At 37.6% G+C, this 25454-nt stretch overlaps 1 protein-coding gene across 1 annotated transcript in view; it reads left to right on the forward strand.

Annotated features, from left to right (window-relative positions):
* The window catches only part of LOC137397105 (rhotekin-2-like), a 33722-nt gene extending 8286 nt beyond the window's left edge, over nucleotides 1-25436 (forward strand). Inside the window, exons 3-12 of the mRNA XM_068083394.1 lie at nucleotides 9994-10244; nucleotides 11622-11752; nucleotides 12050-12170; nucleotides 13591-13744; nucleotides 13965-13993; nucleotides 14833-14927; nucleotides 17658-17761; nucleotides 23507-23623; nucleotides 24882-25041; nucleotides 25175-25436. Of these exons, the coding sequence (XP_067939495.1) occupies nucleotides 9994-10244; nucleotides 11622-11752; nucleotides 12050-12170; nucleotides 13591-13744; nucleotides 13965-13993; nucleotides 14833-14927; nucleotides 17658-17761; nucleotides 23507-23623; nucleotides 24882-25041; nucleotides 25175-25431 (1419 nt within the window). The 3' untranslated portion in view covers nucleotides 25432-25436. The remainder of the gene's footprint in view (nucleotides 1-9993; nucleotides 10245-11621; nucleotides 11753-12049; nucleotides 12171-13590; nucleotides 13745-13964; nucleotides 13994-14832; nucleotides 14928-17657; nucleotides 17762-23506; nucleotides 23624-24881; nucleotides 25042-25174) is intronic.
* Nucleotides 25437-25454: the final 18 nt, after the last annotated feature.

Consider the following 25454-nt stretch of genomic DNA (forward strand, 5'->3'; position numbering starts at 1 on the left):
AGAAGAAATTCAGCAAATGGGCTCCTTCCAGAGCATTCTGCCATACATGCAAACCAATATTAAAAAGAGATATCCAGTACAAAAATAGGAGATGTACTATTTAGCTAATCTACAGATGTGCTATGTAGCTATTCTATAGATGTGTTATGAAGCTAATCTATAGATATGATATGTAGCTAATCTAGAGTTGTGCTATGTAGCTAATCTGGAGCTGTGCTGTCTAGCTAATTTAGAGTTGTGTTATGTAGCTAATCTAGAGTTGTTTTATGTAGCTAATATATAGATGTGCTATTTAGCTGATCTAGAGTTATAATATGTCGCTATTAGAGAAATTATCTGTAATTACTCTGGAGATGCCCTATGTAGCTAGGTAATCTAGAAATGTTTTATGTAGCTAATCTAGAGATGCGCTACATGCCTATCGAGATGTGTTATGTACTAAATCTTGAAATGTGCTACATAGCTAATCTAGAGATGCGCTATGTCGCTAATTTAAAGATGTGTTGGATAGCTATCTAGCAGTTGGCACTCTTTAAAATATTAACAACAATTACATGTAGATTGCTCACCACAGTGCTGTCCTTCATAATCACTAGTGCTACGTGCTAGAGTTTTTGAGCTTCGAAGTTGTGGTTTTGATCAGAGGAATGGAGAGGACGTATTTACATGATACACAGGAGTGGTTGCACAACTCCCAATTGTTCGTAGCTGACGAGTTTACATGCTACGAAAAAATTGTTGCACAACTCCGCGTTTGCTATATATTAGCCTGTTGCACTTTTAGCTACAATGGGGCGCATATTTTATATAGCGGCTGACACTATTAAAATGCGTCTAAAGTCAAATGTCAATGTCAAAACGTGTGGGAAAGTTTTCTTTCAAATTCAGAGTTAATATTTTTTTTCATTTCGGAGATAATATTTTTAAAACACGCGCGTTGAAAATAAAGCTGTGTAGGGATGCTGTAAGGGCGTCACCAATGAAGACGATGAAAATCCAACCTCCGATCGCAAAGATTTGTGCAATAATACGAATATTGTTGTTTACATCATACGCAGTACTTCGTTGATACGATGTTTTTAAAAATACTCTCCTTTAATCAAAGGTTTGAATCGCTTCGAAGAATTCAATATGCGACGTTTGAAACCATTCACATGCTAACACTAGTGTATGTCTTTGGTGTGGCTAGAGAATATCAGAGTCAGCATTGTCAATTTATATCAGCGGGTCTTAACCTCTGTTCACTTGAACTCTGGAGGATCAGGGTGGGATTACAAGGAGTCCGGTGAAATTAGTGCATTGTATTGTATTTTCAGGGTTGTTTACCTCAAACAAGGCTAAAAACCACTGATTTAAAGGTTGACTTGCAACAAAATTCACATTACAGTTATTTGGTATCAAAAGATTCACCATGTCTTACTCTGTTGTGTTGTAGGTGCCAAATATGTGGAAATGTGATTACAAGCTCTTAGAAGCTCAAAAATGAAAAGCCGCTGTAGATTGGAATCTCTTTATTTCTCTGGCGTAGTCATGAAATTTATTTATTGTCTTGTCACGTGATGTTCTCACCTGAATTAAAAGGCCAATAAAAAACTCAATATAAAACTTATCGTAGCACTAGTTTATGACAAACACTTCTGGTTTTACCGAAGACCCCGTATCAAATATAGATGCTCACTACTTTACAGTTTTGTTTCGGTTTGGTCTAATCATCATGTCATAATCTGATCATGTGACCCAATACTTCGCAAAGAATTTTTGCAGCACTTTTCGATTATCACAGGTGACCAACAGGCTCGTCATGATTATCAGACAATAATATGTACTCCTTCAAGCTAAGGCTAAAAAGTTAAACGAATTTTTACGGTAAGTTATAAGATATCACTGCTAAAAGTGACAGCATTACAATGGCGATAAAACAGACGCGTAAGAACAATAGACATAGTTTTATTGAATGCGTGAAGTATATTTGTGAAAATATTTCGACGAATAAGGTTGCATGAAAGTGTAAACAGAAACCATCTAACACAGTTACATCACATTTGAGTCGTTTTGGAAAGAGAAACCAAACTACAAGCGGTCTCGTGTGGCTGCGATTAACTGTTCGTTTTTGAGCTTTTAAGAGCTTGTAATCACATTTCCACATATTTTGCACCTACAACCCAACAGAGTAAGACATGGCGAATCTTTTGATATCAAATAAATGTAATGTGAATTTTGTCTGGCAGGGGTAGCACATTTTATTACATTTACCTATGTAATCTATATATATTTTTCGAAGGTTTGTGTGTGTTTGTGCATGTCCAACTATAGCTATCAAAATCTCGAAATTAAAATTTTGCATATTGCTGGATTTGAACCCAGGGAGATTGCAACCACAAGTTTCTAACCACACCCGTTTGCACAGGCTAAATGGCGTATTATTTTTGCATTGCGCCCACGCGTTACGATGCTCTTGTTATAAAATGTTTTTCACCCAACTCTATAAAACACGATGCTTTTTCGTTATTTTTTCCTTAAGGCGAATCTTTTCTGCCACATGATATAAACAATAATTTCTCTGGAAATTAAAATTTGGCGATTGGTGTACTGATTATTTACGTTATTAAGAGATATACGTTGCTCGCCATGACGAGTTCTGCGTTATCCGTTATGGTAAAACGGATTCGCAAACAGACACATGATAAAATTTTAGTTAAAAGTTTGAAGTTTACTAAAATACATTAAATACAATAAATTAAAATACATTCTAAGACTTCAAGTATGTATTTAGTAAGCTAAATTCATTTAAGTTAGATTCAGCGTTTATGTTACGCATCTGTCTCGAAGGTAAGAACTCTCCAGGTAGTACATTGTAATGTTATATTATCTTGGCCCCCCCCCCCCAGATCATAACCACAAAATGCACTAAAGTCATTGTAGGTACCTATAGTTACCAAGGTTAATGTATAGTTTTGTTGCTAATTTTTAATGATGATGATTTTTACCAGAAGGTTATTGCATTAGATAATACTTTGGGTTTCTATACCACTTTATATACGTCTATAGCCGACGATCTTTTTGCATTATGATGCCAACATTGAAACAAACTAAAATCATATGTAATTGTATACCAAATAATTTTTCATTGTAAAACAGACTATATTTAGCTATTTCTTGCTAATGCTTTTACATTTAAAGACCTGTCCATTTTTTTTTTTTCCTAATTTATTTCAAGGAAACACTTCTTTCATGATATGAAATTTAAAAGTTACAGTTGTTTAAAAAGTTTGAAAACCTTTTCAGTTGTTTGGTTTTTTCTTAATTCATTTGAATGTCACAAAAATACTTTTATCATGATACGAAGTTTGAAAGTTAGAATGATAAATGTTTTATATGTTAAATAACAACAAATTTTCTGTCCCAAGACCTTTTTATTACCCGGGCAACACTGAGCATTCAGCTTGTATACATGTAATTATATTTCCAACTGATTTAGACAGAATACAAGAGTTATAATCGCTAGTTACAGCAAAGCATCTTGTTTTCTCGAACCTTTGAGATTAAGCACTTTTATAAAATACAACTTCAGCTTTAGATCTCCCTGATGTTTGAGCTAGTCATCCGTTTCTATTGAATGTTTGGTTATTTAGAATGAACATATATTTCTGTATAAATCACATGCTAATCTCATGACAAACTAGATGCCCTAGGTGATTGGGTCACAACTTAGCAAACATACCAATCAAACTGATGCTGTGTACACACGATGCACTAGACACAACTCCTGCTATATTTTATATATGCTGTAGCCATTTCTTATATTTCTTCTCATGCTTTTTGTGCCACACAATTCTCAATTATGTACTTCGCTACCCTTAAATGTGCACCTGTCAATTTTTTAGGAGTTGTTTATTTCTTGCAAGTAGGAAAGATAACTCCTACTTGTTTTGTCTTCTGTAAAAAAAATTTGTTACTTGACAATAATTTTTTTCTTTAAAAATCAATACCTACTGCAGGCAGTCTATGACAAGAATATAAAGAAGTATCAAGTATTTTTGGTATTGCTCTGGTATAATTGCAATACGCTCGTGATAGGTTTTAAAATGTATTGTGATGCTGAATTTATGGTAAGTTCAGTTTTTCGATGTTATGTTTGTTTGTTGTTGCTAAGGAATATGAGCCAAATGGCAAAGCATAACAAAGCGTGAATAAGCAAAAATAAAGGTAGATAAAGGTCACAGCAATCATAAAAGCATAGAGTTATTTTTAAAGCATAGAGTTAAGACTACTCCTTTCTTGACCTTTTGACACTCGCCAGCCCTTGTCTGATTTATTGAGTTAACCAGCATCTTGACCCTTACTCTGAGATTCACAAGGATGCCTTGAGTTATAATTAAACTAAGACAACTGCTGCCATTGCTGTGGTTCATAGGTATGCTGGTTGCCAGCCGTTCTTCTCTGGATGATTATAAACGTATTAGGGGTGGTGCTGGAAGGAAAATGAACTATTGATCACACTAAGCTTTGTTGATTTTCTATTCGTGGGCTCTGAATCCTGTAGGCTAGAGCAAACTCACAATATTTGTATAAACTCCAGTGGTGGATTTTCAGTGAGGCATTTTTGTCACAACAGCCCTTGATCATTGTAACTCTTTCACTATAGAATTTTTCCTCATTCTGAAAAATCCATGCCAGATTTTTCTGTACACTCGGTATTTCTGCTGTAAAAACTATAATTTATTCTAAGGTTTTTCTGGAATCAGCAAAAAATGCGTTTGACCAACAAAAGCGCTGTTTACCGGCAATATTGTTTAGTTTAGTGAACCAGATGCAAAAAATGATATTGTGTTCGCAGTTTGATCAAAACGCAGGCTTTCATTCTCTAATATAAGAATATGGTTATCAGAAATATTGGAGTTGCAATTTTTAAGAACTTTCACCTAGCAGAATCAAGTTTAGGTCACTGTTTTACATTTTTCTTCATCCATCTTAACCCGAAAAAAAAATTAGAAGCTGCGATATTATGCTGTGAGTTCTAAGTAAGAAACAAAGTAACTGGTTTTTTTTGGCCAAATGGTAACCCGATATCCTAAATTTATTGTGAAAATTTTTTAGTTGATCTATCTGTTAACTCTGTGTTCTATGATTACACTATACCATGTTAGTGTAATCACAGTATAGTGTAATAAGGCGGGCCGTTATTGAGGCTTTTCGTAGCAGATGAGTTAAACACAAGTTTCTGACAATATTGAACAGTGGGACAATATATTTCTGTAACAGCTCTAAATATTTTTCTAAAACTTTGTCAGTATTATTTGCAGTGGAATGGAAAACATCCGCAGTGATCAGTTGCTTGTTATATTTCACTAGTGAGAATTGATTATTCTTCAGCTTTTGCCATGATGTAATATTGTTTCACTGAAATCCCACAGATATTGTCATGGCATGCTGTATTAATCACTTGAATTTCCTAATTTGTGAGGGTTGTAGTTCAATAACGGCAGCTATATACGTTATATAGCTAGCACTGCCCGCTGTTATATCTAATTTACATGTGGTCAACCAAAACAGGCAGGTTTTTGTAATCCAGAAGTTGTACTTTTTAGTTCAAGGATATCATGTAAAATCTTATCATCTGGTACATTACCGTAGACCTTATACACAATCCAGTTGGAAACCTATGAAACAATTACTTTAATTTATTGCCAGATGTTGTAGTACTTGTGATTGTAGTATTTTACTGGCCCCCTCCTTCATTTGCTAGTGTTTTCCCTCCCTCTGTCAAGGGGAACCCCTTGCCATAGATCAAAAATCCACCACTGCCCTGATAACTATTTCTCTGCGTAAGCATATAATTCCTCACTCAAGTCTTGGTACTTTGGCTGGGCAATCAATGAACAGAGCCTCCACGCTGATTGGCCAGCTGCTTTTACTAGTGATGAGTCATTAGTGGTAGCCAATGGAAGTAGAACAGTTGATATCGTTTATTTAGGCCGAGGTTATGGCAAGTTGAATACATGTTAGTCATTATCAGGTCAACCACTTAGCTCATGTTACGCAAACGTAATTTACCAAGTAATTGCGAAAGTCATAGAAACTGATCGTATGTACTCTTCAAGGAAGGGAATATTCAACATTTCGGGAATAACGTCAAATCAACGCTTTTGCTAATATTATGAAAAACGACGGGATGCCTCAAATTAATACAAACCTTTCGGACACTCACCAACCGACAGATATCTTTCAGGATATGAATATTCTATACTATAGACAGATTGCTGCTAATTTACAGGTAAGTTTCCATAGGATACCGCTAGACAAGATGAGTGTCTGGCGTAATGAACTCATTTCATACTCAATTGGTAATGAACTTATAGTCAAAATGTAACCAATAATAGCTTTAACACAGACCAACAAACTCAAGATATTTAAAAAGAAAAACTGATATGAACAACATGCAATATATTAATGTTTCGCGTGCAATGTCAGAGTTCATCTATGTATTAAGGTATTTCTATTATACATGGCGATAATATTCTCTTCAACACAGTTTATCCATACTACTAAGTTGAAGAGTCTAGAGTCGACAGACCATTCTTAGACAGACTGATTCATTTCCACATGTCGACAAATCGAATATTTGTTCGGCATCACTCTGACAACTCTGTGGTTGTCAAGCCTAGTTACTTACGTTCTCTGACAGCGAGCATACGCTTATCTGTGCAGTTCCATGGCAACTGATTGGAAATTCTTTACATTTCATTCCGTAGCAGTTGGCTGCCCGTGGTTGTATGGATTGTGTTTGAAGTGTCTATAGTGAACTGAATCACTGTTCCTCAGTTCACGGAGTGGTAGAGTTTTGATGGAGTAGGCTATGCTTGTTGCATAAGTTTCCCTACCTAAGAGATCAGAGGCTTGTAGCCACGTAAGGATTTGAGTTCACTGAAGACTTGAGTAATATCGAACAAACTTCTACGTTTTAGCGTGTTTAATATTTACAGGTGTTTATTTATCATGATTGGTTTGTTATTTGTCAGTAATCATGTTCTCCCATGAAATCCAAGTCACACCAAAAGAAATGCATTTTATAAATCCAAACCGGATGAAATGAATGCAATGAAAGATAATTGTTTGAGAAAAGAGTTTATTAAAAATATATCATCGTTCTAACAACATGCAATTCATATTACAAATGATATAATAAAATTTTGAGGACAAAACATTCTGCTTTTCTGCCTCCAGGGTGTTTTGTTAAGCTGCTATTGCTAGGATGACACTAGCTCTAGCGTTTGGCAACGCCTTACATTCTGCCTCTGGCCCTAACTCTTCAACGTTTAGGCACTGAAGTGAAAATTGCAGCCTTGTCTGTTAAGTCTTTCATTGTATGAAATGGATTTAAAAGGCTAATCCTATGTTACACTGTGTCTACAAGGGGCATCGCCTAGCTTTGAGAGGTGAGAGGGTAAAGTAATGAGCCCACAGCTTACGCTCGATATTACAAGCAGTCCTGTTTTATAAGATTACAGCAGTCGCTGGTCAGTGAGACCCGATGGCTGACTGGTCAGTGCATGTCTGTGGCTGCCTAATCGCTGTTGGTAGTTCCATTTGACGACATGACTTTTTCTGGCATTCCTCAAAAATGGTTGTCGACTGGTTTTTCAATCGCATACATTTAATTCCTTGCTAAGAGCGTATCTTCTCTCATATCAGCACCTGCTAATTGCCTGTCAACTATGCTCTCGCTGTAATGTGGTTTAACAAAGAGAAAATTGCTTTTCGTCCATGGCTGCCTAATAAAAAAGCATTTATGTGGGCAACTGGAGGCTGCCAGGCGTTCTGAGTCCAAGCAAACAGATTTTGAATTAATTTTTAACAGCAAGACCACACGCTTACGTTTCTAAAGTGCATATATATTTGCTTGTGGCTCTACATTTAATCCTGAGCTAGTTTTGATATACTCTGCTTGAGTAGACCCACTCCCCCACTGATACTCATTGTGAAACCACAGGCTAAGCTCTAGCTAGGTTTATGTAAAAGTTACTCCAAGTTTCGTAATGGAATGTGAGAACCCGGTCTATTTACTTTGCTGCCAATGTATAAAATAGCTTAGCAAGGTTGTATGATTTGCTGACCTATTCAGAGTAAATGCTGTTGAAGCTTTCTAGAGGTTTGCTTAATAATAAGCACTGATGCAGGGCAGATGAGTCTAGTTAAAATATGGCATCTCTTGAGAATATTTGCTACTTGTCAACAACTGTCTATTGTTGATGCCTATCTAAAGCTTGGAATTGTGCTCTCGAGTAGCTAATGTGTATGACTGTGTGTAATTATGGCCGGATGCTAGACGAGAAGTGAAAGTTAGAGCAAATGGGGCGTAAATTGGGAGTAGTAAGGACACTTTCTGGTCTAAATGAGCCATGATTTCTGATGAAATTTTAACATCGTGATCCATTGTTTTCTTGTTTATTATGACTCAGTATTGATATCGTCATAGAAAGGTGGGACAGCATGAAATATAAAATCATAATATGTTATACAACATATTATGACTTTATATAACAACATAATTATAATAAATATGATATCTATATGTTATATATATGCGATACATGTATGCAATACAGATAGTTGCTATAACGGTATAGCAATATATCTGTATATACAGTATAGTTGTATTATAACGTTATAGCAGTGTAATGATATAGCAGTATAAGGATATAGCAATACAATGGTATAGAGGTATAGCATCATGAAAGTGTAGCAGTATAGCTGAGTATATTGTTATAGCCCGAGTTGATGTGCTCAGTGCTACGATGAGGTGAAATTGCGAATGGGAGTGTGCCGGCCATTTGATCACCGGCAGCGAAAAGTCATCTACTTAGCATACATTCATATTAACATCAATCTTGAACAAAACAAGTTGAGATGATAAGCTCCTTCAAAATTATTTTAGTTCTATCATGAATTTAGTTCTGACTCCTTCATCTACACCATAACCTAGATACAGATCCTGGTGAGAGTTAAATTATGGGGGGAGGGGTGTGAGGAGGGTAATTGGGGGTTATTGGTAAAGTTTGGAAGTAGTTTCATGTTGGCTGGAGAAATCATGTATGAATTCAGAAGGGCATTCACATTAGGGGCAGAGACAAAATAATGTTAGTAAAAATTGTTACTTTATTTCATTTTTGGTTTTTCACTGTTGATGGATTGTTCAGAGTATTTTAATTTCGACGAATACATATACAATTCAAGAGTCATTGTTCTATTGCTGACATGTTTCTAAAGTGAGTAGGGATTACTTATGACTGGCTACCAAACATGCAGTTTATTTTGGGCCTCTTTCAAAGTGCAACAAATATGGGATAACATAAGAGTTCTAAGAAACCATTCTAACATCTGTGAGCAAATCGAGCACAGCTGCTGTTCTACTTTGTGCTGCTGGTTATAGCCGATGAGTGTCGCATTTGCTTGAATCATGTATTGATAAGGTGCTGATTTGCTCTACTGGTCTTTTCATTCAACATTTTATGTCAAAAGACCTTTGCACGATGAATAAGAAAAGACAGTTATTTTTAAAATTTGGGATGATATCGATAAACTCTTGTAAGCTAGTTGCAATCTTACTCTCAAGGAAAATCTGGCACATACTAGGTTAGGATGTCAGCGAAAAGGCTAGCAGGTTTGGTGTATGTATTAAAAGTCAATTGATGATAAATTTGATCTATTTTATATCTTGACAGTGAGGAATGGTGACAGACATGTGTGTGTATCATACTCACTGTGTCTCTGTCACACATAAGCACGTCACTCACTGATTTCCCTGTTATCCGTTATCTACAGCATCTGGGCCATGATGTCCTTCTGTTTATTCATCAGCTTCATGAGCCATCAATGGAGTCACAAAACTGGCTATTTATTGAAATTATGTTCCTTGTGGTTCACTCTCTAATTCACACATGTCCCCATCTCCTGAGTATGTAGCCAATTAACCCGGTATCTGTGATATTGCAGGACCATGAGCTCTACCAGAAAATAGACCACGAGATGAGGATGAGGGATGGCAGCGCTAAAATGCTGGCAGCAGCAAAACACACCTTGCAGCAGCTGGAGGCCGCGAAGGCTCTGCACACGAGCAACTGTAGGATGGAGGCATATATGGAACATCTTCAGCTAAAGAACTCGCGTGAAATCGAGAATGCGGAGAGTGTAAAGCTTGGAACAAAGGCTAGCAAAGCTGAACGCCTCATTTCTTCTCCTGAAAAGTTAGTTACTATTGCGTAGCCTATATTTTATTTCGATCTGATTATTCTATCGTAAACTCGACTAGTGACGTCCGTGTTCAGCAGAATTGAATGATGTTATTTCAGGAAGCACTTGGTAGTATTTGGTCTTCCGTTAGAAGCTTGGCTTTAGCGAGATAAGCGGAGTTGTGTGGTTGTGTGTCAACAGTTTCGAATCTCACTATGTTTCCATGACGCTCATGATTCGCAAATTTGAGCTGATCCGCAAGTTAACCGCATCGTGTAAACGGCATAAATCCGCAAGCTAATCGAGTTTCGCGGTTCGCAAAACCTCATTGAATTCATCATACTTGCGAATAATGGAAACATCACTTGCGAATGATGCGCATTAAAATACCGCGTCAGCTATTCAATTTTAAACATTTTCAATACTTCCATCGTCCTTTCTTGATCGAAATTCACGCGTGTGTGCATCGCTAATTATTAACTTATGGCGTTCAATTCCTTACCTTTTTTCAACAAGGCGCCGGATTCAATCCGCATCATGCGAATATCCATAGAAACACTTAATTCACACGGCAACACAACTTACACATGACTCCAAATCCACATGATGCGATTCATACGTGTCATGAAAACATAGTGTCTGTCTATATTACTAGTGAAGTACCAGATGCGTTAGTTTTCGTGTATTAGTGAAGATTTTTTATGAGATGTTCATTGATAAACTTTTGAATATTGTTCGTCATTTGTCTAGTCTATAGAGTGTAACTGCCACGTGTCTAATTACTAGGTTCCCTATACAAAAGTCTTTCTGTGATTATCTCCTCGGCTTAATTACCACCTCAGTGGGTATCATTTTTTCTCGGGATGTGTAAACCAGACTATTTCTCCTCGAGGCTGCACTTGAGGCACATGGCTGCTGCGCTTGAGGCATACTTGAAGCTCTTATTTACTCTTTGCTTGGTGATGGTGTAATGGAACGCATTCCTCCACCCTACTCCGCTGTATGTCTAACATAAACTAGTGAAAGAGAGATGAAATCAATCGACACATACAAGATACTTTCGGAACTCAGTGGGTCCTGTTGTGAACAGACTAACAGTGGCCTCTGTCGGCAGACTCTGACTCGTGGCTAGTTTTTTGGATAGAGTAGAAAAACAAAGGGCTTTAGAATAGCGATGAATATAATGAGGCATGGCAGTTAAATTAATCAGCTGCCTTTGATTGTTTAAGGTCTTGCCTTTGTCTATCATCCCTCAGACTATATCACCTCGATGAATTAAAGTTTGATGAGACAACGATGGGCTATTCTCTGTCCGTGTCACTGATCTCCCGATGTTTGAGAAAAAATTTGTCTCGTGCCACGTTTGTATTATGTTGGCACTCTCATTGTAGACACGCTCAAGGCACCAAACACACTCCCAAGGTAGAATGTCACAGAATTCCTTGCAAGGCAAAGGTTTCTATATCAGAGATTAGAGTGCCATTGATGTGGAAGGATACCGACCACTTCAAAAACAAAGGCAGTAAGATGTCTATGGCAGTTGCTCTATCTTGTTGTCTATCTATCGTGCGGTTAGGTAGATTGACATAGGCCTCCTAGAGGAGCGTGCGTTGGCATGCTTAGTAGCCATAAACTAGTTGTGAAAGAAGCCTATCGTCTGTATATCATCATGATTGCCAACCCTCTACTCAGGTGAATTTGCATTTGTGCAATGCACACGGTGTAGCTGGGCCAATAATTATTATTCAGTTGAATGTTTATTGAAGAGCAGTTTCCTTGGTCTCTTATTCATGAATTCGTATGTATTATATATTCGCAGACTACAGGAGATTCACTGTATTCTGCATGGTTAGGATCGGCACTGACGTGTATGAAACAGAACTTGTCTCCGAAGTGGACAGGCTCACCACAGATGTATCATTCAACGACGTCATAACCCTGTACGTCTCTCTAGTAACGCACACTGCAGTGTCAAACTTCTGAGACTCCTCAATGTGCTATTTTCTGTTCCGTATGAACTTGTTCAGTTAAGTTTTTTTAATAAAGGTGTGTTTATACCAGGACAATTGATCGGAGTTGCTTCCACATGGACAAAGTCTAGTGTAAAATGAAACATAGTGGTAAAAACAGCTTTGTTCCCAGTCGCCGACACAAAATCGATGAAATGATGAATATTATGTCTGTATATTTCTGACAGTCGTCATTGATGGAGTACAACATGGAAATCGTCAATCATACCTCGCGATAGCACCGAAAATACAAGCATAACGGCGGTAAATTATGTTCTCGAGAAGGACCAGTTGAAAGTAGCATTAAATTCAATAGATAGTAAACAATTAATTACTGAGTTACAGCGTCGACCTTTTATTTGAAACTACACACTTCTAGATCATTTTTCACGAACTTGAGGTCAGCGTGTTAAGCAACGGAGTGACTCCCTTTTGTGTTAATGGTGATAATCAGTCAAAGTGGAATAAATATCGGCGTTGTTTTTCGTTAGCTAAAAAAGGTGACCCATTTTGTATAGTCGGAGCTTGAGTTGGTGTAAAGTCTTGCAATAAGGTATTTCAAATTGTAAACAGATTAGAAACCGTTCCAACTTCAACTCTCTTGGCGGAAGCACAACTCCAACAAGTCATCCTGGCATAAATGTACCTTGACCTTGCACCTCTGAGAATTTGAAATATCTGATTTACTCTGATTTAATATAAAATGGTTGGGGACGAAAAGGCAGCCTTTACTGGGAGACTTTCAATACAAATTTAGCCGCTTACAAAATACATAATACACTACTCGACACTGTCCATAACATTGATTGGTGGTCGCTGACTCATTCAGGCCACTGTTGAATGTTGGCTATTGTCATTATGTCGCTGCCGGTGGGATCAGTTATGAGTCACTCGCAATATCTTGTTGGTGTTTGTTTTACTTGTCGTTTCTATTGATATGGTAGTGATTTCACCGGCTCATGTTTTCAATCAGTTTCTCAGACTCTATTCATGCGTTTGTTGGAACCTTTTTTGTGCTTTTTTATTTTCGTTCATCTCACTGCATAAAATAATAGACTAGTCAAGCCTATCACGTTCTGTAACACAACCCCTTGAATTGTGCATCGGTCTGTGTTTCGTTCATTTCTCCGCGTGATATTCATGCCATGTTTTTGTTGTTGTCATAACACTGTTCATCTTCTTACTTTGTTGTGACAAGCCCGAAAAAAGGTATCATTTTTCACGAGAAGGCTAATGCAATCCATTCTCTAACAAGCTGGATTCACGTAGATCTTTGTAAAATGTAAAAGAGAACAAAAGACATGTGTATGTATTGTCACTTTAACTGATGGCTGCGGGTTGTTTGTTATAGCGATAATGCGACACATGACTTTGAATGCCAGCTACAGATATATGCTTATGAACACCATGAGGACCTGACCATCGCCAGCACACAAGTGAAGCTCAAGAAGCGCATCAGTGACATATCCAACACTGTGGGCAGACGACTCTCCGGATTCAACCTGGTAAGTAGGCTAATAGTCAGTTGTATTGAAATTTTCAGAAATGTGCAGTGATGATATTGATGTTGTCTATGTCGTAGAGGAGTCTTATATTGTTATAGCTGTGAGCGGAGAAGGTAATTGTTTATTCTCAGCTAATAAGCTTGTAGCCCCAGTACATTAAGCTTCAATCATCTCTTCAATCATCTCGTCTCTCGTATTGTTTTATTTGTCTCTTTTGTAGAAGGAGTCTTTTGACATGCAATCATTACCGTAAGTGTTCATCTATAGCATCGCTTGTTTTTTGGTTGTCGTTTTTATGCACCCGGCCCTTTCCTTGTCAAACCCCCTGAAACTCAGTGTTCCGTTAAACTGTCCTGCGCCTATCTATTCCATTTGTTGTGTGAGTTTAACTTTTGAATCCTGATTTGAAACTTACTTGTGCAAGCTCATTCTCACTGAAGAATTATGTGCAAATGCGGGGCTTCAGCTGAAGCAGTGGTGAATGACGAAGGATTTATGCTCTAAGAGTGCTTGATAGTTACTACTTGATAGTTACTACTTGATAGTTACTACTTGATAGTTACTACTTGACAGTTACTACTTGATAGCTACTACTTGATAGTTACTACTTGACAGTTACTACTTGATAGTTACTACTTGACAGTTACTACTGTAGCTCCATCATGGTTAGCTTGCTGATTGTCATTGTATTGTTTTAAAATGAAATGGGAAACTCATTGAACGAAGATAATTTGGTTTATTATCAAATCTGAGTAACTATAAAAGAATATAACTATAGGAAACTGTCGAAAACTAAAATTATTAAAAACAAATTTCGGTAGATATTACAAGCTTGTTAATAGAGATTTGTGTGTAAAATGTCAAGGACAAAAGATCTTACTAACCTATGTTGCCCACAGTGTGCTTTATAGAATGGCTGTTGCAATGCAGTCGTTAGTTCTAGCATTTTGTAATGATTCATGTTTCGCCTCTAGCATATTTTGGCCTTTAGTTTCACAACTGTTGATATACGTCCGTTTGCTTTGACAATTCAGTATAACATCAGTTTGACGAAACCTGTAACATTTGCAACACATTATTACGCACAGGGGGCCAAAGTTTCACTTAGTGGCTGAAAGTACATTGAAGCTCTCTGATGCTGGAGATAGAATAAGCTCCTTCGATCTCATCACTAAAGATCAAGGTGTGTAATTTTTGGTTAGAGGAGCCAAAGCCTATTCTTGTTTCACCTTCCTCATATAGCAGTAGCTTTAGTGTAGATGACAAGTGTTGAACTCCATTGATAGTGATAGATAGACTTGGTCTTGTTTGGGTTTGAGAAGGGTTCGCCAACGAATTTTAAAATGAAGTCGAGACAAACTGTTATAAAGTCTTGCTTGTTTGATGGCCAAGTAGTGGATCCGTGTAGCTCAAGTCTTGTAATAAAATAACAAGAAAATGAATATCTTACATATTTTTAAACACGTAAGACATTTATTAACATAATGTGTAAAGCTGGAATGCTTTTCAAAGCGAACACAGCTCCACTATTTTTACTCACTTTCCATGCATCATTAATAAGTACTGTAAAACCTGTGTTTGAACGCCATCTTCATTTGACCGCCACTATTTGGAGAAAGGTTGAAAAATAGAGCGCCACCCTTTAATTGAGCGCCACTTCTATTTGAGCACCACTATTTGACATTTGTGGTCTTTACGAACCCGTAATAGCAAGTGATCAATAGAAAAGTGTCCCCAAAATCGTACTAATAATGACTCGATTATATCAATAACAATTAATTCGTTTGTTGTTTCTGTTCGCATCGTATTCCGTTTTTTAACTCCAAGTCTTGAAAGTTTTCTCGTCAAAACCTTGAATGGAACACCATAAAAATAATTTGTAACTGTATCAGGCTATTAGTAGTTCTTTATTTAACCCAATATTGATACTTGCATGTATGTGAAAAAGTTTTCACATTTACGACGTATTCTGTGCTACTACGTATTTTAATGTTAAAATTTTGAGGCTATTTTGATTACACGCGGTTTTTCTTTATTTCCTCCAGAAGTGTATATTGTAAAGCGCATGGCGTAAAAGTTTTGTTCTTTTAAAAAGTTGTTTGGAAGCTAATATCGACTAGCTCAGCTGTGCAGAACATGATTTAAGGTCAGAAGACACTAGAGAGAACGTATTCAACAGCCAAAAGAATATGAAACGGTTCCAAAGGAAAGCAACAATTAGAACGCAACTGGCTGAGCAAACGATGCTAATATTTTTGTTTTAAAAATGTTCATTTTTGTTTCTAAATGTAATATAAATATGGTTTGTTTATGTCACTTGTTCTTGAATATATATTTGTAGCATTTGATAGATTATCATTATATAGCTTATAGATTTGCAGATTTATAGCATATGATTTGATAGCACCATTGCGGTAATCTGAACTCGGCTCACAATGCATCGTCTTTTCTAACTCCTTTTTCTATTGCACGTAAAAAGCCAGTTTTGGCTGCACTCTGTAGCAAATATATCAATGAGTGCAACGAGCTTTTATTTAACCTTGTTAAAAATAGTTATAAAATGAAAATATACCTTTAAATTTAGAATGAAAAAAAAACTTAAAAGCTCCAACAAATTGCAACGTAGCTATAAGATCATCGTATGTTAATTGCACGCAATAAATATCAACTGGTTGAGACATGTATCAGCTTCCTCGCGCATATTTATTTAGAAATCTTTGACAAGTTGGAGGTAAGTTAGGAAATTTATTGCATTCAAAAGGGTTAATGTCGCTCTGCTCGAAGAAGAAGGCAAAATATAGGTGACATTCGATTCGCCTATGAAAGGATTAGATTTATCTTGTCAAGATTCTGACGAGGAAAATAAAACGCCGCCCTTTATTTGAACCATCACCTCTAAAAAAGCGCCACTTTAAGGGAAGGATTGAAAATAAAGCGCCATTGCGTTCAAATAAAGGTTTTACGGTAGATAGGATAAGAGATGGTAGTACTTGTAAAATGCTAATTTCTAAAAATAGCTTAGTACATCATGGAAAGTGACAGCGAGGTTTGGCTATATTTCACACAAGGTTCCAGGTACTCTGATTAATTCAAGTGTGACTATGCTCTTGAATATGGAATATAGATGAGGGCTAGCAATTGCTTGGTGTGACCTAGAATGTTTTCAATAGGTTTGATTTGATAATAAGGTGGTCCCCTTGATACTGTTTCCTTAATAAAATACATCTGAATGGTGGCCTAGAAAATATCAAAGCTATGCATTGCTTGATAGTACTATGGAAACTGTATAATACCAAAAATCTGTGCTAGTTAAACCTATTTCAGTTGGTAATATTACTCTTTACTTTTGACATACTAACTTGTGCTATAAATTGTGCCAAATGCTCACCTGGTTGTCCTTTTATTAATGCCGTTAGTCATTGTTAAAATAAGTTATTTATGCGGTTGGATCTTTTTCCTGTTATGGAAGCAAATTACAACTGTTTGTTCTCAGTAATATGCTAATGTTACATTTTTATGTTAATTTTTTTGTGAAAAAATTTAAAGATATGCAACATGTTGGCCTTGTATAAACAGGACATGTTGGAGAACATTTGGAAGTAAAACAGTTTGCTCCTGGTTTTACTTTACATTGGCAAAAGCATCCAACTTGACTGTCTGTCAGCTGAGCTGTCTCATACGAGGATTGCTTTACACCAGTAGACTTCTTGCATGCAGGCACCTCAATGGTATGCCAACTCGTATTTGGCTCACCTGTACGCTATAATCATGACATGTATTAACAGGCTGTTGTAGATGCATAGTGTATGTCACAGGCCTGTCATATCATGTCTTTACCTATTATGATTGATAGCGTTCCAATGATATACTCATAAGGCTTCTCTCCCTCAGTAGTAAGTTCTTATGCTTGCAGATGTTGGACTGTCTCTCCCTCTCTTTGGTAACTTTTGCTGTCGTTTCGCTGTCCAACCGCATTGTCTCGTTAATGAAACAGTTTCAGGCTTCCTCTACGTGAAGGTGAGTGGGTTTGCCGTCAGATATATCTGATAGGTTATTAGGTGCACCAGTGGTTTCTCAGCTACTAGCCTTATGGTCTGTTGCTGCTTTTACTTCCTGTTTATCCTTTTCTTCATAAGGTTTTCATTATTGCTGACAATGATAGCCAAGTGTCAGTGATACTATAACAGCGTGATATTGATAGACATGGAGTAGGCGCTGAGTGAATAGTAAAAGGAGTGATTAGATGGAGGCATGATCGCAGAACGATGGGATGGGACTGCTATAATACAGTGAGATTTAAAAAAGCATTTTTAAATCTTTGAAATTTGAAATGTTATTTTAATTTTTACAATAATAAAAGCTGTGTCCGTCTGACAGAGCCAAAAATTAGGAAAAAATATTGCACCTTGCAGGGATTGAACTCAAGTTCAGACTCCAAAACAATCATACTACCGACTGCGCCATTGGACCACCTTGCCACAGCTAAGAATAATTGTGCACATAGTTATTACGCATGACGATCTCTCATGGCGTCCGGGACTGCCAGCATACTAGTAATACTATTCATTTCCCGTGTGTTATTATTTTCCCCTTGGCCTGACTTGCTTTTATCGGCATTGACCTGTTAAATATAATTAAATCAAACTGAATTTTCCTAAATACTGGTAAATGGGTTGTAGATGCCACTTTGTTGTGGCTAGTATGCTATGTTATTAGTATGCTATGCTAGTCAACCGTTCATGCAAATAGCTTGTGTCATGTAAGAGCACACGCTAGATATGCACATTAAAATCATGATATTTATCACTAGGATACCGAGACTCATGCCAAATATTAATTCTGACTCACCAGGGCAAAAGTGGTTATCACTTGTTACCTAGTTGAAAGGAAAAAGTAGGAAAACAAGGTCTCAGAAGCTGCAATGGGTAAACAACTCCTTGGGCCACTTGCATCATATCAATTAGCAATTATCAAGTCAAGATACCTAAAGCCTGGCTCCAATATACAGCACCGGCGCTGTGGCAGGGCTATCAGCGGTGAAATGTGAACCTATGCACCGGGTGCTGCCGGTAGTTGCCGGGGGTCAGCATGAGAGTTCAGCGCTGTTCAACTTTTGTGAAAAGCCGCAGGCAAAACCTTCTCGAAATGCACTGTACAGGTGAAGGTCAGCATTTTCGAAACAGCATGGCAATCGAACATTCTTAATGCAAGTATTAGCGATGCAGCTTTATGTGAGCAGAAGCCGCCTAGCGTCGCAAGTATTGTGCTGCGCGAGATTACCACCGGGGTCTCGCATTCAATATGGGAACTAGGCTTTAGCAAGGAACTCAAGCGCCAAATAGCTCGCTCAATCTCTTTGTTTTAGATACCAAACAATAATAATTAAATGAATGTTGCTAATAAATACCAATTTCTTTGCTTAATAAAAACAAATAATTTATCGAACCAGTGATAGTTGTTGAATCAATAATTGTTGCACTAAAAAGCCACGTGATGAAAGATCACAGATTATTTTATAATGCTTAGTGATTGGCTGATGGCCAACCTATTCGTTTTAATCTAAATATTGCTAAGATACTCATCCCTTGTTCACAGTCATTTAACAAAGAGTATGTGTCTGTACGTTTTACAGATGTCATTAGGCCGTTTAATTGCTTAGATTTCATTGAACAGTTCAATTTACGATCTAATCAAGCAAGTACGAAATTCAATCCGCAAAGGCAGAATTGGCAAGGCCTAAGTAGTTCCTCTTCAACGGCTGATTGTTGAAGAGCTATGTGTATAACTTATTGGTCATCAGGCCATAATTAGGTGTCTCTGGACAATTCAACTCAATGTTTTGAAACAGTCACAGTTAACGCTTGGTTCATACTATATCGCCGTAGGTCCGCGTTTTCCTTTCGGCGTTCATCGTCGATTATGTGAACCGTAAACCGATGGCATAAGGAGCAGCCACGATGGGCAGTGTCTAGCTTAAGCATTTGTTCGTTTTAGCGCCCGTCATTTTAGTCGCACGCCTTAAAAAATTAATAAAATTTAAAACAGTAATACAGACTCTATAGACTAAATCGGCTAAATGCTTCCTATTATAAGTTAAAGTAAGTTATGCTTAGTATGGCTATAATATTATTGCTTCTACCCCTGAGCCTACTAATCGCCGAGCCTACTAATCGCCGAGCCTACTAATCGCCGAGCCTACTAATCTCCGAGCCTACTAATCGCCGAGCCTACTAATCGCCGAGTCTACTAATCTCCGAGCCTACTAATCTCCGAGCCCACTAATCTCCGAGCCCACTAATCGCCGAGTCTACTAATCGCCGAGTCTACTAATCGCCGAGCCTACTAATCGCCGAGTCTACTAATCGCCGAGCCTACTAATCGCCGAGCCTACTAATCTCCGTGCCTACTAATCGCCAAGCCTACTAATCGCCGAGCCTGCTAATCGCCAAGTCTACTAATCGTCGAGCCTGCTAATCGCCAAGCCTACTAATCGCCGAGCCTACTAATCGCCGAGCCTACTAATTGCCGAGTCTACTAATCGCCGAGCCCCCTAATCGCCGAACGTATTAATCGCCGAGCCTACTAATCACCGAACCTACTAATCGCCGAGCCTGCTAATCGCCGAGCCTGCTAATCGCCGAGCCTGCTAATCGCCGAGCCTACTAATCGCCGAACCTACTAATCCTCGAGCCTGCTAATCGCCGAGCCTACTAATCGCCGAGCCTACTAATCGCCGAGCCTACTAATCGCCGTACCTACTAATCGCCGAGCCTGCTAATCGCCGAGCCTACTAATCATCGAACCTACTAATCGCCGAGACTGCTAATCGCCGAGCCTACTAATCGCCGAGCCTACTAATCGCCGAGCCTGCTAATCGCCGAGCCTACTAATCGCCGAGCCTACTAATCGCCGAGCCTACTAATCGCCGAGCCTACTAATCGCCGAGCCTGCTAATCGCCGAGCCTGCTAATCGCCGAGCCTGCTAATCGCCGAGCCTGCTAATCGCCGAGCCTGCTAATCGCCGAGCCTGCTAATCGCCGAGCCTACTAATCGCCGAGCCTACTAATCGCCAAGCTTGTATGTTTGTTCATACAGCTCTAACGTCAACTAACAATAAAAACCTTTTTTGTTGATCATAATTTAGTTTTTTTGTATATACTTTTGCTTGTTCTCCATTAGTTTCTCACATAGTGTTACTGTTGTGCGAGTTAGTTCATAGGTCATGAGTTCATATAGTTCAAGGTCATCCTAGATTTTTGAGTCAGTGATAAAATGAAACAAAATATGGTGATTCGTATGACTCGTCTAATTGTTCATACTGCAGCCCTGATAGGCAAGGGAACTTTTTGGCATGTATTAATCTAGTGTATAATATAATGTAGGATTGACTAAAATAGACGGATCAGCTGAAAGTGGTAAAAATTCTTTATATTACCCAATTAGCTCAATAGATATACTCGTAGTGGGCAGACAGTATTGTTTGGTTCACTCTTTAAACTGTAGAATTGTGGTTGTGTCTTAGTTGAATGGAGGCAGCATTGCATCAGGAACTACGGAAATGCTCTCTGCAGCAGGTTTGTTAGAAATAACTTAAAATTTGACTCGTGCATATGCAGGTTATCTACCAAATAGCAGTGAAACTGGAATCTAAAAACTGGCCAATTGTGGTCTATCTCAGCCTTTCATCTAATTGTTCTTTTTGCTGCTCATGATGGCGACATTCAATTCAAAATATTATTTAAACAAAAAGTGCTTACATAATTATAGAATGTTTATGTTCAAAGACTAGTTCCTACTAGATATGTAATACGTGATTCTACCCACGCTAACTGAGCCTTACAACTAATAGAAACTAACTTAGTTATTTTATGAGAACCATTTATTGATATCATTTTTGTTTAGTTAACTGGAGAAGAACTAATATCAGCTATTTATAGTAGGCTTAATTGCTCTTGCGTCATTATTATGTATTTAAAAATTTCATCACTCATAGGAAAAGGCTTTCTGGTAAACAATTATGGTGGAGTGCATATTTCTACGTTTGTATGTAAATTATCCATGTATTTAAGATGCGATGTCTAAATGGACTTTGTTGTCCGTTTATTTGTTTGTCACAATAACACATTTTCTCTTGTCTTTCTCAGTTAATTGCCGCCAACCGGACTATGTTTGGTTGATTAGGTGGTGCTCTGAGGACGTCCTTCCCCTTGTAGTTATAATTACCTTTTTAGAGGTAAAACCAATATTTTCACATTTATTAGGATTTGTTACTTAACCAGTTAGATAATTACGGGAAACTTACAAGCCATCCATCATAATCTTGGGTGTGGTGTCAATGTTGTGTCTAGTATAGTATAACTGCCAATGGAACAATATTCCATGAAATTATAAAAGCAGAACAAGATGTATACTATATACTCAGGTCTTCAAAAACAAAGTGATCTTCAGATGAAAGCTGTGATGGGTGTGTTATGATCGCTAGTGCCATAGTCATGGATGGATTTAGTTTTCATAGACTGATTTGCTTTGTTAGTTTCCTATCGTGTGAAGATAGTAACCCTTAGATGGCTGGGACTACACGAGTTAATAAAGAATGAAACATTTTATTGTAATGAAAGGAAAAAGATTAATTGAGATGTAAAATGTTACATTGTCCATGTTCCTAACCTAAAATCCATCCCTAGCATTTTATAGCTAGCATATGCCGTCACGTAACTGTTTAGTGTAAGGGCAATACGTATAGTGATTCCTGGTAGATGTAACATTTTCTTGAATAGGTATGAGATCTATCTACTATCACAACCCTAAGAAAACTTGTGCGAGTGGTAATACTGTTGGGGAAAAACCGATGATTTCTTAGCATCATATTAAAACAACAAATATTAAAAACATTGTCCAAGGAATTAGACAAAGAAATAAAATCTTTAGACCAATTTTTTGAAAAATCTATCTAAGTTTAATGGAAAGTTTGATGTAATGTGGCTGTTTAGTACTTATCATGAAGAAGATAGCTAAAGTGTTGGGGACAAACTTCAAACTAATAAAACTGGAGATTCTGGTTGTGATAGTTACAGATAAATTATACTAGTATTAAAATTTATGATGAATTCGGTAACTTAAAACTCACTTAAAACATAAATTAGGTTAGCTCTGTGTCTTTACCATGATTACCACCTATGTACGAACAGTCTCTGGTAACGCCTCGGCTTCACTTCAATTAGCTAGCCCTAAACATAAAGGCCATGGGACAATAAAAATATTTTTTTATTGATCATAGCTGTATTTTTGTGTATAGAATTTAGTTTTTAACATACTAATCGTATAATGTATTTATTTTAATCGGGCTTTTATTTTTACTTGTTATGCTTCTGACATGCAAAGTACAGTTCAGAACAGATGAACATCAAATGTTGAGACTCCACTAGATATCTTGAAATATGAAATAAAAATTGTCTTCTCTTTAATTGTAAACATTGAAAAAAGAGCAGATTACTCTTTTTTTAGTTATAGCTCATCAAACAAATTCTTGTCATAAGCATTACTCTAAAAATAGTTAACAAACGAGTCATAAATTTCCCTGATATCTTTCCAAACATTATTCTCAGAGAATCTGCACATTCATCCATACAATTGAAATTCAATCATCATACTACTTAATTTTATGCCAGGTGTTATTCTGGGATCCATTGCTCTCTGCTGTGCCAGGTGTGATTCTAGAGCTTTCTAGAGCTTTGTGTGATTCTAGAGCTTCTATTTTTTTAGGAGGACACAGACTGGGTGAAATACTGGTGCTCGCTGCAAAACTTGAAAATCAGTTGCTGGAATTCCCAGTTTGAAGCTGATGTCCAAGATCCATTGACAATGATTCCAGTTACGAAGGTGCGCAAAGTACACATTGTCAATTATAATCATTGTCAGATACAATTGCTCAACATACCATGACTGATGTTCAACTCAAGTTGGAAGCTGCATTAGCTCAACAATTTTTTAATCCCTTTCACCATGACAGCCACAAATGTATAGGCATGTACAGCACAGGGCTGGCTAATAATGGCTTTCAACAGGAACCTTTGAATAGACCATAAAAACTTTTGTGAAATGTTGATGCTTATTTATCAGAATCTGGGCTGGTATCCATGGGTATCCATGGACTCGTCAGAATCTGGGCTGGTATCTATGGGTATCCATGGACTCGTCAGAATCTGGGCTGGTATCCATGGACTCGTCAGAATCTGGGCTGGTATCCATGGGTATCCATGGACTCGTCAGAATTCAATAAAACTTTTCATAAGTTTTAACCGAAACTCACTTTCTGCTGCAAATGTCAACAACAAAAAATAGATGGAATGTAGCTGTTCGCCATTTCAAGTTTTTTTTGCAATTTAATCACAAAGTAATTATGCAAATTATGTACATTCTGAATGTAATCAAAATCTGATAGTTTCAAAGCAGTAAAAAATTTACCCAAATTATTTTCCAGTTACATACTGGAAGCATGTGTTTGTAATCCTTACTAACCAATGCATGAGCAGTTACTATAGTTTTACCTGTTGGTTCTACCTGTTTGGACATTTTTTAATTACATCAAACTTTCCCAATTACCAGTTATGGATCCTAAGATAATGACAGTTATATATCACGCCTATTACACAAATGTGTGTAGATGTAGTTTAAAGGAGTGGAACAAAGCTAAATGAAGGACATGCATTCATTTTGCTGACACCAATACCCAACATCACCGAAATTGGCCACGAATGGACAAGGTTAAGCTACTAGCACCGAATATTGATTTTTGTCGCATCTAATATGCCATGCTCGACTTGTTAGTTCATAATTTTGACTTGTCCATGTTTAGCTTCATCCTCAGGGAATCGAGTGCGTCTAGTTGCCTTAAATAAACAAGCACAGATGCTAATACAATCACACAGCGTTTTTATTGTTTCAATTGTATCTAATTTGTTTAAGCGGAAGAAAACAAGTGGACATGGGCATTCATAGTGGAAGCAGATGTGTCTTCTTTAAAAGTAACTAGTTGCCTAGCTGCATGTATCTATTATTATGGTTCGCCTATCACCAATGCTGGAACTTACAATGAACATACATGTAGTTTCGTGGTTCAAGTCATGTTCGATTGTAGGAGTCTATAATAAGTGACATGGATCCAGGGCATGCAGAGAGAAGTCATTCCATCTACATAGAAAACCGAGCGCACAAGGATAGGTGGGAGCTTGCTGCTCAGACCGCCAGCAGTCTTGCTGACTGGTGGAGCGGACTCGAACAGCAGATGCTAGACCAAGGTTGGTACTAGACCATTGACTAGTCTCCTAGCTAACGCTTTGTTATATATCAACAAATAATATTTTTAAGTTTGTTTCCCTCACACCGCAAAAAGGTTATTTGCAAAATCGTTTACTGACGTCTTACTTATAGTTGTATGGCAACACGCATGCGAGACTTTGATGGAGATTCATCGAGACAAAGGCAAAGAAACGCCTTATCTCCTGCGTGAAAGACGAGCTGGTTCTCTCTATGACAAGACGAGAGTTAAGCGAGGCCAAAGGCTTCAACTCAGCGACCAAACCGGGCAGGAAGACAGCCCGCTGACCCTCGCGTTTAAGAGGTACACCAAGGATAGCAAGGATGGTAGGAGTAGTCCCCTTGCCAGGAACAACAGCTGTCCAAAGTAGTGAAAACACCTCTTCATTCATCA

The sequence above is a fragment of the Watersipora subatra genome, chromosome 1, assembly GCF_963576615.1.
Source record: "Watersipora subatra chromosome 1, tzWatSuba1.1, whole genome shotgun sequence".
Taxonomy (NCBI): Eukaryota; Metazoa; Bryozoa; class Gymnolaemata; order Cheilostomatida; family Watersiporidae; genus Watersipora; species Watersipora subatra.